Raw genomic sequence first — 19,096 nt, 5'->3', positions numbered from 1 at the left:
TTAAATGTCCTAAGAAATTACAGAGCAGTGTCATAAGAGTTCACAGGAGTTATTTCTAGCTTGGAAAATTATATAAAACTTTGTGAAGATGAAATAATGAGGTGTACCTTAAAGTATAAGTAAAATTTGGATGTGGAGGAAGGGGAAGAACATCCAGTTAGTTCAAGGGCTCAAAGATCCTGGCAGGTCATAAGTGCAGTGGGCTCAGAGAAAACTGCCCAGGACTGTCTAAGGGTTCAGCTACAACTCAGTTTTGGTAGGGTATGCAAGTAAGAGCAGTGGAAACTTAGAGAAGTGAACTAGAAGAGAGCTTCCTTAAAATTATGATTGTTAATACTTAGTGACCTGCATTTTTTTCTTTTAGATTAAATAACAAAAAAGTACCACTACAACTTGGCATCCTTCTTAGAGTAACCAAAAAATTCACCCTGACATTTTTGAGTATGCAAGTTCTGGTTAGTTTTAATATATTAATCTAATATTGAGTTGTTAGAAGAAAGAAAAATAGAAGTGAAAAAGTGTAAGATTTTGTTTTATGGCAATGAATATTACAGTTTCATTATAAGAACTATTAATCTAAAATATTGAATTTGTTTTATAAATATAGATTTTTGTTTTCAAACATATGCTGATTGTGAGCTTTTCATAAAGGTTTCAAAATTTGAAATGGGGAGCTGCATACATGGTTTTCATTCACTCTAAAGGTTACTGAGGTGGAGCTGAGCATTATGAATCTATATATATGTACTAGAGGCCCGGTGCACAAATTCATGCACCAGTGGGGTCCCTAGGCCTGGCCTGTAGGATCAGGCTAAAACTGGCTCTCCAACATCCCCCAAGGGGTTCCAGATTGTGAGAGGGCACAGGCCAGGCTGAGGGTTCCCACCGTTGTACTATTGGGGCCAGGGAGGTTGGTCAGCTAGGGAGGGACTGCAGGAGAGCTCCAGGGCGTGTCTGGCCCATCTTGTTTAGTCCCAATTGGCCAGACCCCAGCAGCAAGCTAACCTACCAGAGTGTCTGCCCCCCGGTGGTCAGTGCATGTCATAGAGAGCAGTTGAGTGGCCTTAGCATATCATTAGCATATTATGCTTTGATTGGTTGAATGGCCGACCGGACAATCGGACACTTAGCATATTAGGCTTTTATTATATGGGATAGTATGTATATATACAGATACATATGTGTATATCCATCTATAGATATAGAGACCTATAGATAGATGACGTAGATGGTTAGATTTAGAGAAATTTACTAAATACTAGAGGCCCGGTGCATGAAATTCATGCGGGGGGGGGGGGGGGACGATGTCCCTTCAGCCCGGCCTGCAACAATGCAAGCGTTCCACACCTGGCCTGGCCAGAGGCCCTCCGCGGCCAGGATGGAATGCTTGCCTCATCGCCGCGGCGACGAAGCAAGCATTCTGCCAGGCTGCTCACACTGCCTGCTCTCAAGGGGCCCCCTTCCCTCCCACCCCCCCACCCCAGACTGGGGGGCTCTGGCAGGGCTGAGAGGACGGGGTACCACCATCTTGTGGCTATTGGCGCTGCCATCTTTGTGATGGAGTGATGGTTAATTTGCATATTACCCTTTTATTAGATAGGATTATTCTTATCAGTAGAAAGTATCTTATAAATGTAATAGGCATTTAATATTACAATTACATTATAATTAGCATGAAGTTTATTTCATTGAAAAATCAGTCTAGTTATGCTATACTCTTTTTTTGTACAATTATGTCACTTTAATTTTTAAAAATTTAATTAAAAAATATTTTTAACAACTTTACATTGAGAACATAAGTATCTGAGAGGAGGTCAGCCCGAGCTGGGCTGTTTGTAAGGCTCTAGCTTAGCGGCACACGTGAGTGTTGAAGTACATGTGTCTCCCGCATTGTGGCCTGCAGGGTGGGGTCCCCAAGGCCCTGGGTGGCAGAGCAGCTCACTTGTTTCTGACAGACCACAGAAAACCATGCATCTTAGGTTTAACAACGAACTGATCTAAAGAAACACTCTAGGAATTTTGAAAACCCCGGTCTCCTCTCCACTCCCTTTACTTCTCTCAGACTGAAAAACACAATCTCATCATCCATTCCTCAAAAACAAAACAAAACAAAACAAAAATGAGAGAATTGTTGAATTCTTTCCCTGGTGCTTCCTTCAATGCACCGGGGTAGCTTTGACACTAGAGAGGACACTACAGAGGCACTAGTGACTGTCTTGCAGTCATCTCACTACAGACTTCCACTCTTCAAACCAGAGAGAAATCATCTACCAAATATTCCCACTGCCCTTTTCCTTCTGCTTGAGAAGATACAGATTCCTTAAAACCCTGAAAAAGTTCTTATTTTTATATGCTATGAAGAACTGTAGTATAAATAGTTTCCTTTGTGAAACAGGCAGTTACTTATAATAAACATTTTCCCTGTATTATGTTTTGTATGTTAACTTACTGTTTTCTACTAGTTGTCTTTTTGCCACAAGATAGAAGAAAAATATAGATATACATATATATGTGTGTATATATGTGTATATGTGTATATATATATGTATATATGTATATATGTATACATGTATACATGTGTATATATATATATGTAAGGGTATGATGGCAGCAGGTTTCTGACAAGCCCCATTGACATAGTACATTTTTCCAAAGGCTGTTTGAGTAGAAAGTACAGAGGCATTGTACAAACCTACTATTACATTTGAGAAATCATTAGCCCCAAAGGAGTAATAATGGTATGCTATTAAAACCGTGAATACATTTTCAGTATCTGTATTCAAAAAAAGTTTATAAATATGTAAATTTCCATTCAACAAATCTAAAATAAAATGCACTAAAAAACTGATATGTAGACAAAAGTTTATTTACACCATACAACATTTTAAATATTTTATACACAGCTGCAGCAGAGAAAGCTACTCAGAGCTTTCTAGAGAAAACTGCAATAATAAAGATGTGAAATATATTATTCATATAAAAGTGAGATTATTACTTTATTGCATTTAAAGCAATGAAGAATGTAGCTCAACAAACATTCATTTAATGACAAAAACTTTGCTTTTATATTATAAAGTAAAAAGTGTAGTAATGGCCAAACAGACTGTTATAAACTTTAAAAACTGCATAAATATATACATTGTGCTTCATGGTGAAGTTTTTTGAAAACTAAACCATATGAAGCGGTTACAACATGAATCGTTGCTTGAGGTTTATCTATAAAGATTACCTTACAAATCCATTCCACGGGTACTTACAACACAGGATGGTCAGAACTGTACACCTGGTCCTCTCTCCACTAGCCTGGCCAGGGAGAAGTTACCATACGCTAACACCACTGACATGTGGCATGTGAAGGTCCTGACATAGGATAGTCACGCTGTCCAGATAGAAATGTCAGGCTTCCCAAGTCTTAAGTGTCAGTGCAATAAGTTTTGTCTCCATCTCAGTCCATTTTGATTTTGTTAAACTTCGGTTTGAAAGTCACCCTCTTGCACATCCAGAGGCAAATTCAGACACTTCTCCCACTCTGCTGGCCTCAGTTCCAAAGCGTCCTTTGCCTCTGTATCTAAGACATTGATTGTGGTGTAATGTTGGTATTCACTGGGGTTTTTGAAAGTGTCCCATGGATTCTTGTTTGGTGCTGGGTTTTCCTGTTGAGAAGAGAAGAGAGTCATTCATCTGATGACTAGGATTGCTGCCTGTTGAAGTTTCCAGGAAGAGAGCGTGTTTGTAACCTTAATCCAGTTTATATGCTACAGAGATGATTTAAAATTGTGACCAGCTGCAGGAAATGGTTTTGATTTCAGTTTTCTTTCATTGAGAAAGCTGATGAACACCTTATATAACTTATCCTAAAATATTCCAGCAATAAAAGGAAGTGAATAGTATTATGGAAGGGACAGCAGATGATGTTCTGGGCACCTTGTGTCAGTATGGCTATACATTCAGATAGGAAGTAGTTATCAATTACTGTTAAGATTACATGCAAAAATGTAAGTATTTACCAGGACCTTTGGTAGGATCTTTGAGGATATGTAATGGGGCATGTTATCTATATAGAGAGAGAGCCAGGGTCTATAACGTCCACAATGACCAAGGCTCGACCAAACACCAGAAGTCAGTGCTGGGTTGCCCTGGTGACCCAACACTGTCTGCGGCTGGTGCTGGCATAGCGAACCAGTACTGACTGCTGAGGGGGCTGCAGATCAGGCCTGGAGAGAGGCCTGCAGAGAGAGGCAGGGTCTGATCCCCTGCCTCCGTGTCAGCTGTTGATCAGCCATTGCCCCTCTGTTTCTCTCTGGGCCACTGCAGGGGCTGCTGATCAGCCCCACCTCTTTGATCAGGCCCAGAGATAGGCCCAGGGATGCTGACTGGCATAGAAACTGATCAATCAGAACCAAATCTGGCTGAAGTGCCAGGAGCCAATGGCTGCCTAGGAGGCAGATCTTTTGACACTGATTGGCATAGAAACCGACCAATCAGAACCTAACCTGGGTGACCTGTGAAGGCAGAACCTAAGGTGGGGGCTGAGGAGGGGTTTTAAGGGCAACAGCTGTGTGGTGTAAGGTATAAGAAAGTGGTTCAATTTTTTCATGACCAGTTTGGTAGTATAGTACATATGGCTGGCTATCAGTCCAGATATAGGGATTATATGTTTTTGTCTGCAAAGAGCATCTCCTCCTGCTGAAAAAGGCTCCCCTCCCCATTTAAGCAATTCTATCCTATATAATCTATCTATACTACTAAAAGGGTAATATGATAATTAGACCAGGTTGACCAGCCATCTTCTGGACATCCGACTTCCTTCCGGACAAAGCCATGGTGGTGGGGGCTGAGGCAGAGGCACTTAGGGTTGATCAGGCCGGCAGGGGAAGGCAGTTTGGGGCGATGAGGCAGGCAAAGGCAGTTAGGGGCAATCAAGCCTGCAGGAGAGGGGAGTTGGGGGCAACCAGGCCAGCAGGGGAGGGCAGTTAGGGGTGAGCAGGCAGGCAGGTGAGCGGTTAGAAGCTAGCAGTCCCAGATTGTGAGAGGGATGTCCGACTGCCGGTTTAGGCCCAATTGCAGTCGGACATCCCCCAAGGGGTCCCCAATTGGAGAGGGTGCAGGCTGGGCTGAGGCACCCCCTCCTCCCCCTTATGAATTTTGTGCACCGGGCCACTAGTGTAATAACAAAAACAGTTACCCAAACTGGCCATATTTCATAAAACTGAATTTTTATTAGTATTGTTGCTTAGTTTTCCTTCAAGAAATTATCGTTTTTAGAATATTTAAAATGCTGTATGCATTTCCCACAATTTTTTATATATTTGGGTGGCACAGTAATTTTATAAAAATGATTTTTCTCTTTAAAGAGCATAGCTTTTTAGAAAATATATCCAGCAATATAAGGTTTTATTTATTTTTTAAACCTCTCTACCAGGTGCCATTCCTTCTTATGTTTCATAGTATTCAGCCTCTTGCTACCTATGATTTAAGTCCTGCTTAATTATGACTCCACCTAAACCTTCCATGTTATATGTTATAGATGCTCAATAAATATGAGTAGACACATCAGTTGAGGTTTCTATAGCTTAACATTTTGCTAACTGGAATGGGATAGACTAAGCTGAGTAACATCAAAGAACAAGAAGGCAATCATGACTGAAAGCTCCTTAGAGAAAATTAAACTAAAACAACTATAGATGCTGAGTGTGTCCTTTATCCCCCCCCCCCACCCCCAAGTTCTGGCCTTTTACTAAATATAATCAAATTAGCGGGGGCGGGGGGCATAAAACAAGTACTTGAATTATTATCTGCATTCAGTATATTAAAAATCATTCTAAAGAAAAAAGACAACCTGTAGAAATATTTATCATAACTAGAAAATAAATTATTAAAAATCCTAAATACAATATTTTCAGCACTTATTAGCCTTCATCATTATGACAGATAAGAAAAAAAGGCTAATAGCAAATATTTAATAAAAAGTTCACCTGTAGGAGCTGTGCAAGGGATTAATTCTGATTTAGTCTAATAGTCTGAAGTTTTGTAAATCACCCCTTTTTTCTCCCTCCTTTCTTCCCTCTCTCCTTCCAACCAATATTTATCAGCTGCTCTGTGCTGGGCATCATATTAGGCATTAGGGAGAATAAAGTGATAAATCAAATATGGAAAAGCAGCATGATACATGCAGGTCCAAATTCCACTTGCTCCATTTCAAATGAATGTGACCCTGAGCAATTTACTCAATTTCTCTGAACCTCAAAACTTGAACATTTGTAAAACAGACATAAGCTTTGTATTGTGGGCGAAAGGAGTTAGCAAAATGTGCAGCTCATTACCTACTTTGTGGGGTTGCAAAAATGAAAAGTGGAACCGCCTAGTATAACATCTGGTATTTTAGAAACGCTCACACTATAGTAATCATACTTATCATGAAGATACTTACAGTTAAATGGAGATATTTATATATATCTACAATCCAGGAAATGTGCTGTGGGAGTTCAGAGGAGGGTGGAGAGATGGCTTTTTTTGTGTGGAAAGCACATAACCTTTTCTGAGGAGAGTGATATTAGGGCTGGCTAAGAAGGATAGGTTGGTCATGAAGACACATGTGGAGCTGGAGGTTGGGTGGTTGAACAGTTATGCATACTATGAAGTAAAAATCCAGAGAGCATGGGACAACTCAGATGGGACAACTCTGAGAACAATGAGTAATTTGTTTTAGTTGGATTAAAATGAATAGCAGGGGGGAAAAAAAACAAAAAAAATCCCCAAAACAGGCAGAGGTGAATAAAGGCTTTGTATACCAGGCTAGTAAATTTGTAATTTATGTTGTAGGCGATGGGGAATGGTTAAATGTTTGGGGGCAGCACAGTGACCTAAATCATCAGTCATCAATTGAGATGTTCACTGGTGTGAATTATGCCAAATCAAGCCACAGGGCGGATTTATCTCTCTTAGGCAAGCGCTGTGTCTAAACAAGCTCTCTGAGAAGCTAGTTTGACAGAAAGTTCAATCTTAAAAGAATTCCTGGTATGTAAAGTGTGAGTTTGTTTGCTTTGAAACAAGGAGTTTTATTATGTTTGGAACAGGTATGATTTTCCTTTTATATTTTGAAGATCAAGCACCATGGATACATGGACTAAAATGGCCAATTTTAAACTTTGTCAGAATGTCTAGATTCTAATTTTAAAGAGTATTATTGCCAGTACATGAGTGATTAACTTTCTGAGAGGTTCTATTAGTGCAGTGGTTCTCAACCTTCTGGCCCTTTAAATACAGTTCCTCATGTTGTGACCCAACCATAAAATTATTTTCGTTGCTACTTCATAACTGTAATGTTGCTACTGTTATGAATCGTAATGTAAATATCTGATATGCAGGATGGTCTTAGGCGACCCCTGTGAAAGGGTCGTTCGACCGCCAAAGGGGTCACGACCCACAGGTTGAGAACCACTGTATTAGTGGGTAATAAATTAAGGTTGGCTTTCATGTTCATCTCCTCTGGCATCCCAGCTGCAGTGTGGTCCTCACCATTGATCACAAAGGTGTAGACAACCTTTAGGTGAGAGGCCCCATGCTTTAGTATTGAAGAGTTACTGCACCCAGCAATCAGAGAGGGACAGGATCTGCAGGGAGGGAGGAGGTCTGGTAGTCAAGGGAAGGTGCCTACAAGCTACTGATCTTCCTGTATGGTTGAGTGTGACAAGAGCGGAGCCCACACTCATATGGAAAGGTGTACCATTTTCAGTGGTTCAAGTGATGAATGATAAATTGTGCAACAGCCCAAAGAGATCATTCAATTTGACAGAGCTACAGGGCCAGGGCAGGCTTCAGTGGAGGCCTGAATCTTATAAGATTCAATCAGAGTTAGTATAACTTCTTGAATTTATGCTGTTTTTTATTTTTATTTTTTTAGCTAAAGTACAAAACAGGAGATGCAGTCAAAATGCAACATGGGTGAAAAAGGCCTAATCGATTATATACTCAATATAAGCCAACATGCATGGAAGCTTCCAAAAATGCTAATTTGGTCTTAGGGTTGTATAAACAGAAACAGAATGTTAGCTGAACATGAGAATCCAGAGTGACCCCAAACACAGCAGAGCTGTCTGTTTCCCATAACTCATGGGTCCAGCGGCAGGCTAGCTGTCACTTGCAGTTAAGTCCCTTCCTTCTATCAAATTGGAGACAAAGTGAAAAGGGATATGTTTATTCTATATTTTAAAGCAAAAATTTGGAGAAGCTCCTTGGTGGAAAAGAGATCTTGATGGAGACTAGTTTGGGGTAGACATTCAAAGTAAGAGTTCTTTTAACAACACCTTTTCTTTGTAGTGTGATTTAAATTTTGTCCTGCCCTGAAGCAGGGAAAGGAATTAAATGGTCTTTTGCTTTGCCTTTGATTTCCAAAATTCTACATAATTACCATTATTTGCAGAACTAGGCAGGTGTTTTGAGGTAGTCGCCAAAAAAAAAAGAGACTTGATCGAGATTGTTTTGAAAATGTCTTTCTCTACCCAATTGTGCAGTTTTTCATTAGCAATATGCCATTATGAATTATATAACTGAATTAATGATAATAGACCCATTCATATACATGCTCATTATTAATCAAAACTGAATGAGAAACATTTTTTCTGCTCTCAGATATTTAGGACAATAGTTAACCAGCAATGACAATGCTATCCTCTCTACTCCTACCTCCCAGATGATAAATATTTATAAATCTTTTTTAGAAAAGACATGCTACTATAGAAATGTGGTGTAATTAGTAGACTGTTTTGGTTGTCAGGAAACTGAGATACAGATATTTGTGCCATTAATGATTTAATAGCCAGAGCATTCCACAAGGGGAAATTACAATCATATTATAGCAGCGAGCCAGCTGTATCTGTTACATAACCCTTTCAGATTTATAAACATAACCCTCTCCTTTTAGTTTAAACAAATAAAGTTTCTTCAATTTATTTCAATGTTAGCTTTCAATATTCCAAAATGAGTAGCTAATGTGTTTGGGTCTAATCTCAATGATGCAATTCTCATTTGTCTAACTAAAAATTGACAGCTTAATATTTGGAGATGAGAGAGAACCACTCATTACATTGAAGTGTCTTCTACATGTCTAGCTTTGTGATGGTGATCTCACTAATGCACAATTCCTCCTGTAAGGAGGAAAATAGGTAGATATATACCTAACCTATTTACTGAACAGAGCCAAAGTGTATAGTATTTCTTATATCCATCATTTAATAAACACAGATTGAACTATTATAGACATGCAGTAAATCAAGAAAAGCCCTTTATTGATAACTTACCATGATAACTATACTAGTACTGAGAGGAACACAAGAAAAACATAAACATAAAGATACATAAATTATTATGCTTCAAAAGTTAATGTTACTGATTGGGAAGCTGGGACTAAGACTCATGACACATAAAATAGTCACATAAAAATGCCAGGTGAAGCTAACATATTTTTGATATATAACTAATTTCAATTAAAACTTATAAATGAGAGCATCTGAAATATGAATAAAAATGCTTTAATATTCTGTCATTCCTAATTTGCCTCTTAGCACATTCCAAAGTACATTTTGGGGGGGGGGGTTACTTTTTTCTACAGATCCAAGTCTTGTTCCCAAGACAAATAGGAGCTCCTGGAGGGCAGGGATAATAGCTAATGGGACACATTATTAGCATGGCATCAAGTACTGATGAAGCAAAAAAATACTCACCATACTGCTTGTATTTGGTATATCCCGAAATCTGTCCAAAGTTTGAAATTTCTGATTTAGTTCCTGAAACAGTTCCATATGCCTCTTCCGTGTATGCATGACCTTCTGCAAAAGACACCAGGATAGTTCTCATTTCTAATTTGATTAATGCATTAGAAAAAGAAATTTAATAGATTTGCCTTATTAATAAGGGAAATTAAGTTTGGCAGGAAACAGGAGGTCCCAAAAGGTGCTATAGATGCAAATGAGTTCCACCAAATCCTTGTCTTATAGTCAGCACTTCTTGAACATGAAAAATTGGCTTTTTCTTCTACTTACAAGATTACCAAAAAATAGGTTTCTCTTGTGGGTGCATTAAAAATGTAGCAGTCATTCCTGTGTAGGATTTTCATCATTTAGAGTTAAAACTGTTTTACAAAAATTGTTACATTGTAAAAAAAACACACCAAAACTTGGACTTGTAAAGCACCTGAGTCTCTCAATGTTTGCTGTGGGAAATATTACTTTTTAATGTTTTATTTCTATAAACACTAAAATCCTAGCTGACTGCACTAAAGGGGGAACAGAATCCCAGGCCCTGCCATTTAAGACTGACTCAAAGCACTGAAGTGTCTGAAATAATAGGTAAGATCTAAAATCTTATACTTTCCGTGTGAATACTGATAGAGCTTCGCACAAAGAAAATCTGACCCATAGGTTTCATATATTTATTCATGAGATGGTACTGAATCTTAAAAATTAGGATTCAGAGCATAAATTGTGTGGTTGAAGAGTTCCTAAAATCACAGACACAAATATATATTGATACTCTTCATCTCTGGTTATAGTCTTTTCTCCCAACTTCACATTAACGGAACAAATAGAGTCATACATAAAAATGACCTTGGGTTAAGTAACATGGACTGAATCTTCTATCACAGAGCATTTAAAAGAGCACATATAAAGAAGAGTAAAATAATAAATTCCCTATATTTAAAAGTGTTATTTTAAAGTAGAAAATACCTTTCTCAATTTTGATTTTTACAAGTTAAAAATATAGTATTTTTGTGATTCTCTAAGTTGCGTCTTCATGTTTGTGCAAGATTTTACAGTATTTTTAAGCATATGTTTCATAACTTACCATTTCCTCATGTGTATTGCATAGGTATATTATATTATGCCTACCCTATAATTTGAACTTTTGGTCTGTTGTTTTAATTACCAAATATTTTCAAAAGTAAGGATTTTTTTGAAAAAGAAATATATTGTTGGGGGAAGACCTATAATGCCCAGTTAGTTGGAGTGTCATCCCATAGACCAAAAAGGTGGCAGGTTCCAATCCTGGTTGGGACAACTGATTAATATTTCTCTCTTCCTCTCCCTTAGTCTCTTTCTAAAATCAATAAAAACATATCCTTGGGTGAGGATTTTTAAAAAAAGCTTTATTCTCTTTTATGTCAACTTTAATGTTCTATATTTAATGGATCTGTATTTAGGCAATACTTTGTTTAGCTAATTTCTTCTCTTTTTATTAGCCTACTTTTATTTGAGATAATTCTGCTATTTCAAGTCTTGCTACAACTACATTATTTTCATCTCTACTCCTCTTAGCTCTAGGAACTGTTGTTGACAAATCAGGTGGTTGAGGATGAGAACATGGCAACATTACTCATTATGGGGACATGAAACATAGCAAGCAATTATAGAGCGATTAACTTCCCATCAGTTTTGGGGAGAGTACAGGAAACAGATTTGCAGGATTTACAGGGAAACACTAGGCAAACATAATTTGACTAGTGATGGCTGATAGAGATTTATAAGAGGGAGGATTTGCATAAGCAACTCCATAGAGGGATTCTGAGGACCACGCAGCTGGCAAACATACTGCAGTACATTCTATCCTAGGGGAGGCAGATATTCCCACTCATTATCCGGTCCTGAGACACTGATTAAAATACGGATTTGTGGACAAGGAATACCTTTTTTGAAAAGTACAGTAGTCAGTATACTGATGACTGATTCTAATTTGCAAATAGTATTTTTCATGATCATGAATCTTACTATGTAGTTATTATTTTCTGCTAAGGTGTAGTAGCAGTGATGCCACACAACTCACATTTCTCTAAAGGTATTTCATTCTGTTAGATAATACACCACATGTTGTTCTAGATGCTGCAGTAACAATGGTGTGCAAAACCTGGCAGAGTTCCTGCCTTCTTATAACTTGAGATACAATGAAGGACATAGGCATTAATCACATAACTCAAATACATGTTAAACCAGAGCTGTGATAAGGAAAACAAATGGCAGTGTTATGAGAGTAAGTGATAGGGGAATTTGCTAAGAGAAATGTAAGTGAGGTAGATTCCTACATTTTAATGTATTCATATTTAAGTGGAAAATTCTTAAATCAGTTCTCCCTGTATATTGTCTGTTCCTTTTTTTGTTTGCTGAAATTCAGAGAATTGCTGGTATAATTTTTATCTTATACCTAAATTCCCTTCCCTCAATGAGATTGTCCTTTCCCAAAGACAAGGAACTCATCGTCTTCTGAGATAGTTGATATTATTAGCACAGCTCCTCCGTTTTAAGGTGGGCATATGATTTTGTGCAGTCTCCTTTTATCTTTCAACTCATGAGAGGATTGTCACTTTGCATTGGGAACTAGCAGTACTTCTCCATGCTATTGAAAATGTGAATCAAGACCCCTACTGTCCCCTGGCCAAGAGGTAAATTTTTTCCATATCCTTCCAACAAAGTTCTCTTTCGTTTGTTAAAGACACTCTGTCTCTTGCAACCAAATATCTCTATTAGATAAAGCATGTTTAATGACTCAAAGGCTCAAATATATCTCATAGAAATGAGGATACATTAGCTGACTGGAGTGTTTATAATCATATTCTGACTGAATGGGCAGCATCTGATTCTGAATTGAGTGGATTTTGAGAAACTGGATTTCTTAGAATATACTCAAAATATATGTGGTATATGTGGTAGACACCAATGTTATATAACCAAAAAGCATTTTGCAATGTTCTACATAGGTTCATGAGAGCTCCTCTGAATATTAAAGCTCAAGGACTCAAATTAATTTGGAAACAAAAAAATATGGATGCTGCAATCTGGGACCTTTCCTACCAAAACACACACACACACACACACACACACATTAATTGCAAATATATGTTCATGCCAGATAATCATTTTAATTTGAAATTCCCACTTTGGTGCTGCCAGAAATCACCATAGCAATGATGGCCTGGTAGTTCTGACAGAAGTACCACATTAGAACTGCTAATCGACAACTCATGTATCTGTCATGGGCATGATTCCTTCCTGTTCACAAACAAGTGTTTCTTTCAGCTTTTTAATGGGGAAGTTTCCAATGACAAGAAAGCTCGCAGCACAGAAAATATTGGAGAGTTTCTAATTCAGCAATGTTTGAGGATAAAAACTTAGCTGTGGTTTTAGTTGTAACAAGTAATAAGTGTTTCCCCTTATTTACCTCTCAGAATAATTATTTCTTTATAGCACTCATGCTTTTGATAGTTTTAACCACCCAATGAGAATTTTGCATGTTTATAAATCTTACTGGTCCATTTTAATGGCTATTTTGGGGTTTTTACTAACCTTAGGGTTTATTTATTTATCTTTTTCTTTCTTCTGTGACTCATCCTGTGTCCCAAAGAAATTGACTTCTGTGTGAAAAACTCAATTTAGAACTCAGTTTTCTAAAACTTTGTAATGATGAAATTGTAACTCATATGGATTTTCTACTTAGATACATATATTTTAATTGGCAATATATAAAAAATTCACACTCCTTCGGTTACAATACCTGTCAGCTATTAAAGGCATCTTTTGTAATAAAGATAAAGGCTTGGTAATGCTCCCTCTCACTCAAATTATTATCACTCAACATTTTTTGAAGCTGTGTATGAACCTATACTCTAACTGCACAAAAAAATAATGTCTCATGAAAGGTTTGTGTTTCTTTGCAGCCTTTTAATTGTTGATATTAGAGAAAAATGATAAACTAAAGCACTTTCATGGAATTTGTTATTTAAAAAAACATCAGGATGTAAACAATCTGTCTATCTTGAGCATCTACTATATCCCAGGTGATTTCCTAGATGAAATACTTGGGTTATGTCAAATCTAAGAACTCTAGGTCTGGACAAACTTGGATTTAGATCTCATTCTATCACTTTCAAGTGGTGTGGTCTGAGGCACAAAATCCAATCATCCTTTCGCCCCAGTGTTAGTAGTCTGAATAACCTTGCAGGGTTGTTTTGAAGATTCAAAAAGGGATGTAAGTCACTTATCAGTGGAGACCCAGATAAGAGCCACTTAACACGGTAAGTGCCCAGCCTGTTTTGTCTTCCGGACGGAAAGTATAGTGTCAGTCACCAGTGATTGACATGGCGCTTAAGAAATGTAGCCATTATTATCTTTCTTAATCCTCACAATGACCCTGGGAGGTAGCAGTCATCATCTCATTTCACTCATTAGGAGACTGAAGCTCAAGAGGATCAGTCAAGCTCTCGGGCTCACACAGGTGGTGAGAGAGCTGAAATTCATTCTATTCCACAGTTGGTTTTCTGTGCATGCTGCTATCTTAGATGTATCCCAGAGATGCAGGGAGCGTCCTCCTCTAGACTGTTCAAGTCTGTGATTATGCCTATTCAGGTGGAAAAGGAGATGAAACAATCGGGTGGGTTAGCTGCCTTTTGTCGTGAGCCCATAAACTCTGTGGATATCCCATAGGTCTGCATTAATCTTTTGAAAGGTTGGTCTCCATAGCTTCTCTCTGATCACCTTCTGGACAGTGACTTAGTATCAGTGACTTAGTATCCCTGCCACTTAGCACAGTGTTTAGCATTCAGCAGGTGTTGGGTAAGTGTGCATGGAATAAATTGAATGGGCATATTGACCAGGGAAGATGCCTGTAACAGGCAGGGCCATCATAAATCTGGCCTTCTCTCCTATTGAAGAGGTTTCCCCACTGGAAGGAAGGCTCTTTTCCTTGGCCCCAGGCAGGAACCCTGCCTTCTCCCCCTTCTCATCCTATTGTTCTCCCATATTTTCCTTACCAGTGGCTCATAAAGGGCCTGTAGGAAGGTTTGATAAAAATAGTTTAGAGGTTCTCTCTTCTAAATTCAAAAATTGGATTATAGAGTTGGGATTTCTTTAAGTCTGAATTACACAGAATAAGATAGGCATTACTATATTCAGACTTTTACCAACAGAAAAGGTGCTAGAAAAAGTTGGAGAATTTTCTGACTATAAACTTTAAATTATGGGGCCTGGAAATCATGTGCTGATAGGAATTAGACCACTTTGCCTGAATTAACTTTACCAGCCTTAGAAGTTTATATACTTCTGTTGCTACTGTCCATATTTACTGTCCTAAACCTATGGCTATTTTTATTCTTTACTGCTTTGCATAGAAGGCTTACATCCAGAGTGGCTGTTAATACTAGTCTGAAATGAATGTCAAAACTCTTGTTATGGAAACAACACACATTGCAGAAATTTAGCTTGATTTTAGTGAGACAGGAAGGGAGAGGGATAGATAGAAACATCGATCAAATGCCTCCTGTACACCCTCTACTAGGGATTGAGCCTGCAACCTGGGCATGTGCCCTCACCTGGAATCTAACCAATGACCTCTGGGTTCATGAGTCAACACTCAACCACTAAGTTAGCAGGGTCTTAGCTTGATTTTTAAAGCTGGGTGGGAACAGAATGTTTTATGCACCTTTCCTTAGCCAGAGTCCCAATGTAGCCACTTGAACTGCCTGACATAGTATCATTGGTTTCAAGTATGTTTCTATTTGAATAAATAGCACCCAGGGCTTAAAATAAACTAGACAAGAGAAACTGAATATATATATATGTGTGTGTATATATACATATATATATATATATATATATATATATGTATATATATATATATATATATGTATATATATAGTCACTGTCAACAGTATACTTGGCTACAAATAATTTTGCAGCAGTGTAAATTTAGTAATATAGAAGAGAGAGATGTAACTAGTACTGCACTGCTCAAACTTTTCCTTGGGGATGTGCACTGATTGCCTAACAGTGCATTTACTGCTGGGGGTCAGGTCAGGGACAAAGCAGGGAGGGGCCTAGATGTTTCTTAGGATTCATATGCTTTAATTTAGAAATTAACATAAAATGTATCTTCTATGTCAGCAATTTTCAATCAGTGTGCCAAAAGAACTTTTAAAACATTATGCAATACCTGACTATTAAGTCAGAAGCACTAACCTCTTTTCCCTTAGATTGTCAAATAAAAAAATGACAACAGCCAACACAATAGCCGAATAGTATGAACAAATCCAATCAGTAAAAAATATATTTTTTTGGTATGCCGCATAATTTTAGTATTTAGTTTATGTGTCATGAGATGGAAAAAAAATTAAAAACCTCTATTCTATGCCATAGTTTCCCTGTCTTCATAGTGATCTAAAATAAAGTAATATTTTATCTTACCTATGTTTCCCAAGATCTTTTAGGCCATGGTTAATATAGATCTGTGCTGCCTTGTGCCCTCTGCTCACCTTTACCTCTCTCTAGTTTGAAAAGCGAAAAGGGTATGTGATGTGTGAGGCTCACTAGGAACTTCAAAGGAAATTCTAAGGTGTTTATAAGAGCCTGCATGGTTCCCATAGAAGAATATGACAAGGTTTATTGCCATATTTTTGGAAGAGAAAATAAATAATTAGCATGAAATGGAAAACAATGTCCATTATAGTTTCAGAATGGATGTTTATACTTACATTACTAAGAATTACTTGAGCTTCATCATCAACCCATACAGCAAATTTAAACTACTTGCCTAATATTTCTGATTTAACACTGTTAGCCATCTTAATTGCTATAGTATTAAATGCAACTCATCCTAACAAGGTGTCTTCTTAATTACCCTGGATCTGTTGATAGTACTAGAAACCCAGGCTCAGGCCTGCAAAGTCAAGGACAAATTCCATAGATCTTGACTCTACCCATCCACCCATCCCCTTCTTACCCTATCACTTCTAGGAAATGGACCTTCATTATTTCTTACCTGGACTAGTTACTTTCTAATTTGTATTTCAACTTTCACATTCACCCTATTCCAACCTATCCTTCCTATTACTGCCATATTAATCTTTCCAAGCCCAGATCATAGCAAATCATTCCTCACTAAAAAACAAAACAAAATACAACAGAGAAGCCCTAGCAGCTTTTAATAACAAATCAGGTAAAATTTCCTCCCTTAGGGTATAAGTTCTTTGCAGTATGGTTTCTAAATTACCTCCTCTGTCTATTCTTTTTTTGCATAGGTTCCCTGTTTCAGTGACATACAACTTGCTTCTTGTTTCTTGAGCATGTCATCACACCTTAGCCAACTTCTACCTGCCATTCACCTCCTTGAGTTACATATGATGTGGATATCTTTGAGGTGTCGCCTCCATAGCTGTCAATCCATATACTGGTCTCTGCCTCAGTTTAGATACAGTGTTGGTTAACTTTTTGTTTGTTTTTGTTAATGATCACCTGAGGATATTTTTCCATTGGATTTTTAGGGAGAGTGGAAGAGAGAGGGAAAGACAGAAACATCAATGTGAGAGAGACACATCCATTGGTTACCTCCTGCATGCACCCCAACCAGGGCCCAGCCTGCAACCAAGGTACATGCCCTTGACCGGAATCGAACCCGGGACCCTTTGGTCCTCAGGCCAATGCTCTATCCATTGAGCCAAACTGCCTAGGGTGGTTAACTTTTTATTAAAGCAAAAAGTTACTGAATGTTCACTATATTACAAATCTCTGCTTGGAGCTGGGAATACAGATCCAATAAGAGGTTTGGTCACAGAATATCAGTGTAGTATTTTCTGTATATTTTCCAAGAACCAAGAACCAGTGTTCTACCATTTTATGACTAGTCAACACTTAGTTCTGTTTATTCCAAGAATACAGTCTTGTTTTAGGGATGGTTACATGGAAGGACTTTTTCTCAGCTGTAGTGCTTACTAGCCACAGAGTTTTATGGGTGTATGAGTTGTATTATTCTGTGTAGATTCTCTGGCATGTGTAAGGCCTAAAGTCTGAAGGAGAAATGCTTTCAGGAGTCCAGAAGGCAGTTTGTTTGTCAGTGGCAAAATGCCTAACTTAGCCATTGTGTGGTAAAGCTTATGGGCTGGAGAGCTATCAGGATGCTTGACATAAACAAGTTTGATTCATGCACCCTAAGTTAAAAGGGGAAGAAAATAACTTAGACTTCTTCTAGGGCCATCCACAAAGTAAAAATAGATTGTATTCAAACTCATCAGCATTTACATTTTTTTCTGATTATAATTTGAGATATCTGCCACAGAACTAAAGTTGTATATTGACTAAGGGAAATAGTACTACTGCATGGTTTGTAAAGAAAACCCAATAGCTCAAAGTTATTTTCCCCCAAGTTTTAATGCCTTTTGCAATCATGCAATAACTATAGCAATTAAAGAGCTAAAAAATATCCAGGGTTGTCATGCTACAACATTTCTTCATCAATATGTTTTGAAAATACCATGTTATATGTTAGAATAGAATACTAAAGCAGAGAAAGAAGTATCAGCTTAAGGAATCTGCTACCAGTTGCCATAGAGAATATATTTTAAAAAAAATAAAGTTTTTCTAATGCTCTAAGTGACACAGTATGATTAGATTTCTTTTCAGTGCTTGAGATTACATAATTTTGGCTGGTTGCACTGAGGCTTAATTTTTTATCTAGGTTTTCATTATATTTTGTCCCTGATGCCAGTGGGCTAATTCCCACCTCCTTGTCTTTGTTCTACCCTTACAACTTACTGCTTTTAGGCCAATACAACACACACACAATGTGATCTTCTGTTTTTTACTAACTGAAGAATGGGGAGGGGTATCTATCCCTTTAAAAGTACTTAAGAGCCCTAGCCGGTGGGCTCAGTGGTTGAAGGGTCAGCCAAAGGACTGAAGGGTTCTGGGTTCAATTCCAGTCCAGGGCACATACCTTGGTTGCAGGCTCTATCCCTGGCTTGGGCACATGTGGGGGGCAACCAATCAATGTGTCTGTCTCTCCCCCTCCCTTTCATTCTGTTTCAATGGAAAAAATATCCTCAGGTGAGAATTAACAACAAGAAAGTACTAAAGAACTTAAAAGTAGAAGATTGCTGAATTTATTCTCTTTGAATTTATAGTCCTTATCTTTTTGCCATAAAAACTTAGGATATAATAAAATATTCATCCCATGTCAGATTGCTACAATTGAGCCATGTCAGTACTAACTGCTACATTCTTTATCATCATTTAGTATCCTATACAAATACTACTGAAATATTTCTAAAAAAGACATATATTTT

The 19,096-nt window shown here is 37.8% G+C and overlaps 1 protein-coding gene across 2 annotated transcripts in view; it reads right to left on the bottom strand.

The window, feature by feature from the left end:
• Positions 1-2,845: 2,845 nt before the first annotated feature.
• Positions 2,846-19,096, bottom strand: part of ADGRB3 (adhesion G protein-coupled receptor B3) — a 677,464-nt gene continuing 661,213 nt past the window's right edge. The window contains exons 31-32 of one of the 2 annotated variants that reach the window (XM_006089322.2): positions 9,723-9,827; positions 2,846-3,653 (exon numbers count right to left, since the gene is read on the bottom strand). In XM_006089322.2, coding sequence (XP_006089384.1) covers positions 3,465-3,653; positions 9,723-9,827 — 294 coding nt within the window. In that variant the 3' untranslated portion in view covers positions 2,846-3,464. The remainder of the gene's footprint in view (positions 3,654-9,722; positions 9,828-19,096) is intronic. The other variant, XM_006089323.3, reaches the window with a different exon arrangement.

The sequence above is a fragment of the Myotis lucifugus genome, unplaced genomic scaffold, assembly GCF_000147115.1.
Source record: "Myotis lucifugus unplaced genomic scaffold, Myoluc2.0 scaffold_59, whole genome shotgun sequence".
NCBI classification, from domain to species: domain Eukaryota; kingdom Metazoa; phylum Chordata; class Mammalia; order Chiroptera; family Vespertilionidae; genus Myotis; species Myotis lucifugus.
This window is presented reverse-complemented; position numbering and strand designations above follow the sequence as displayed.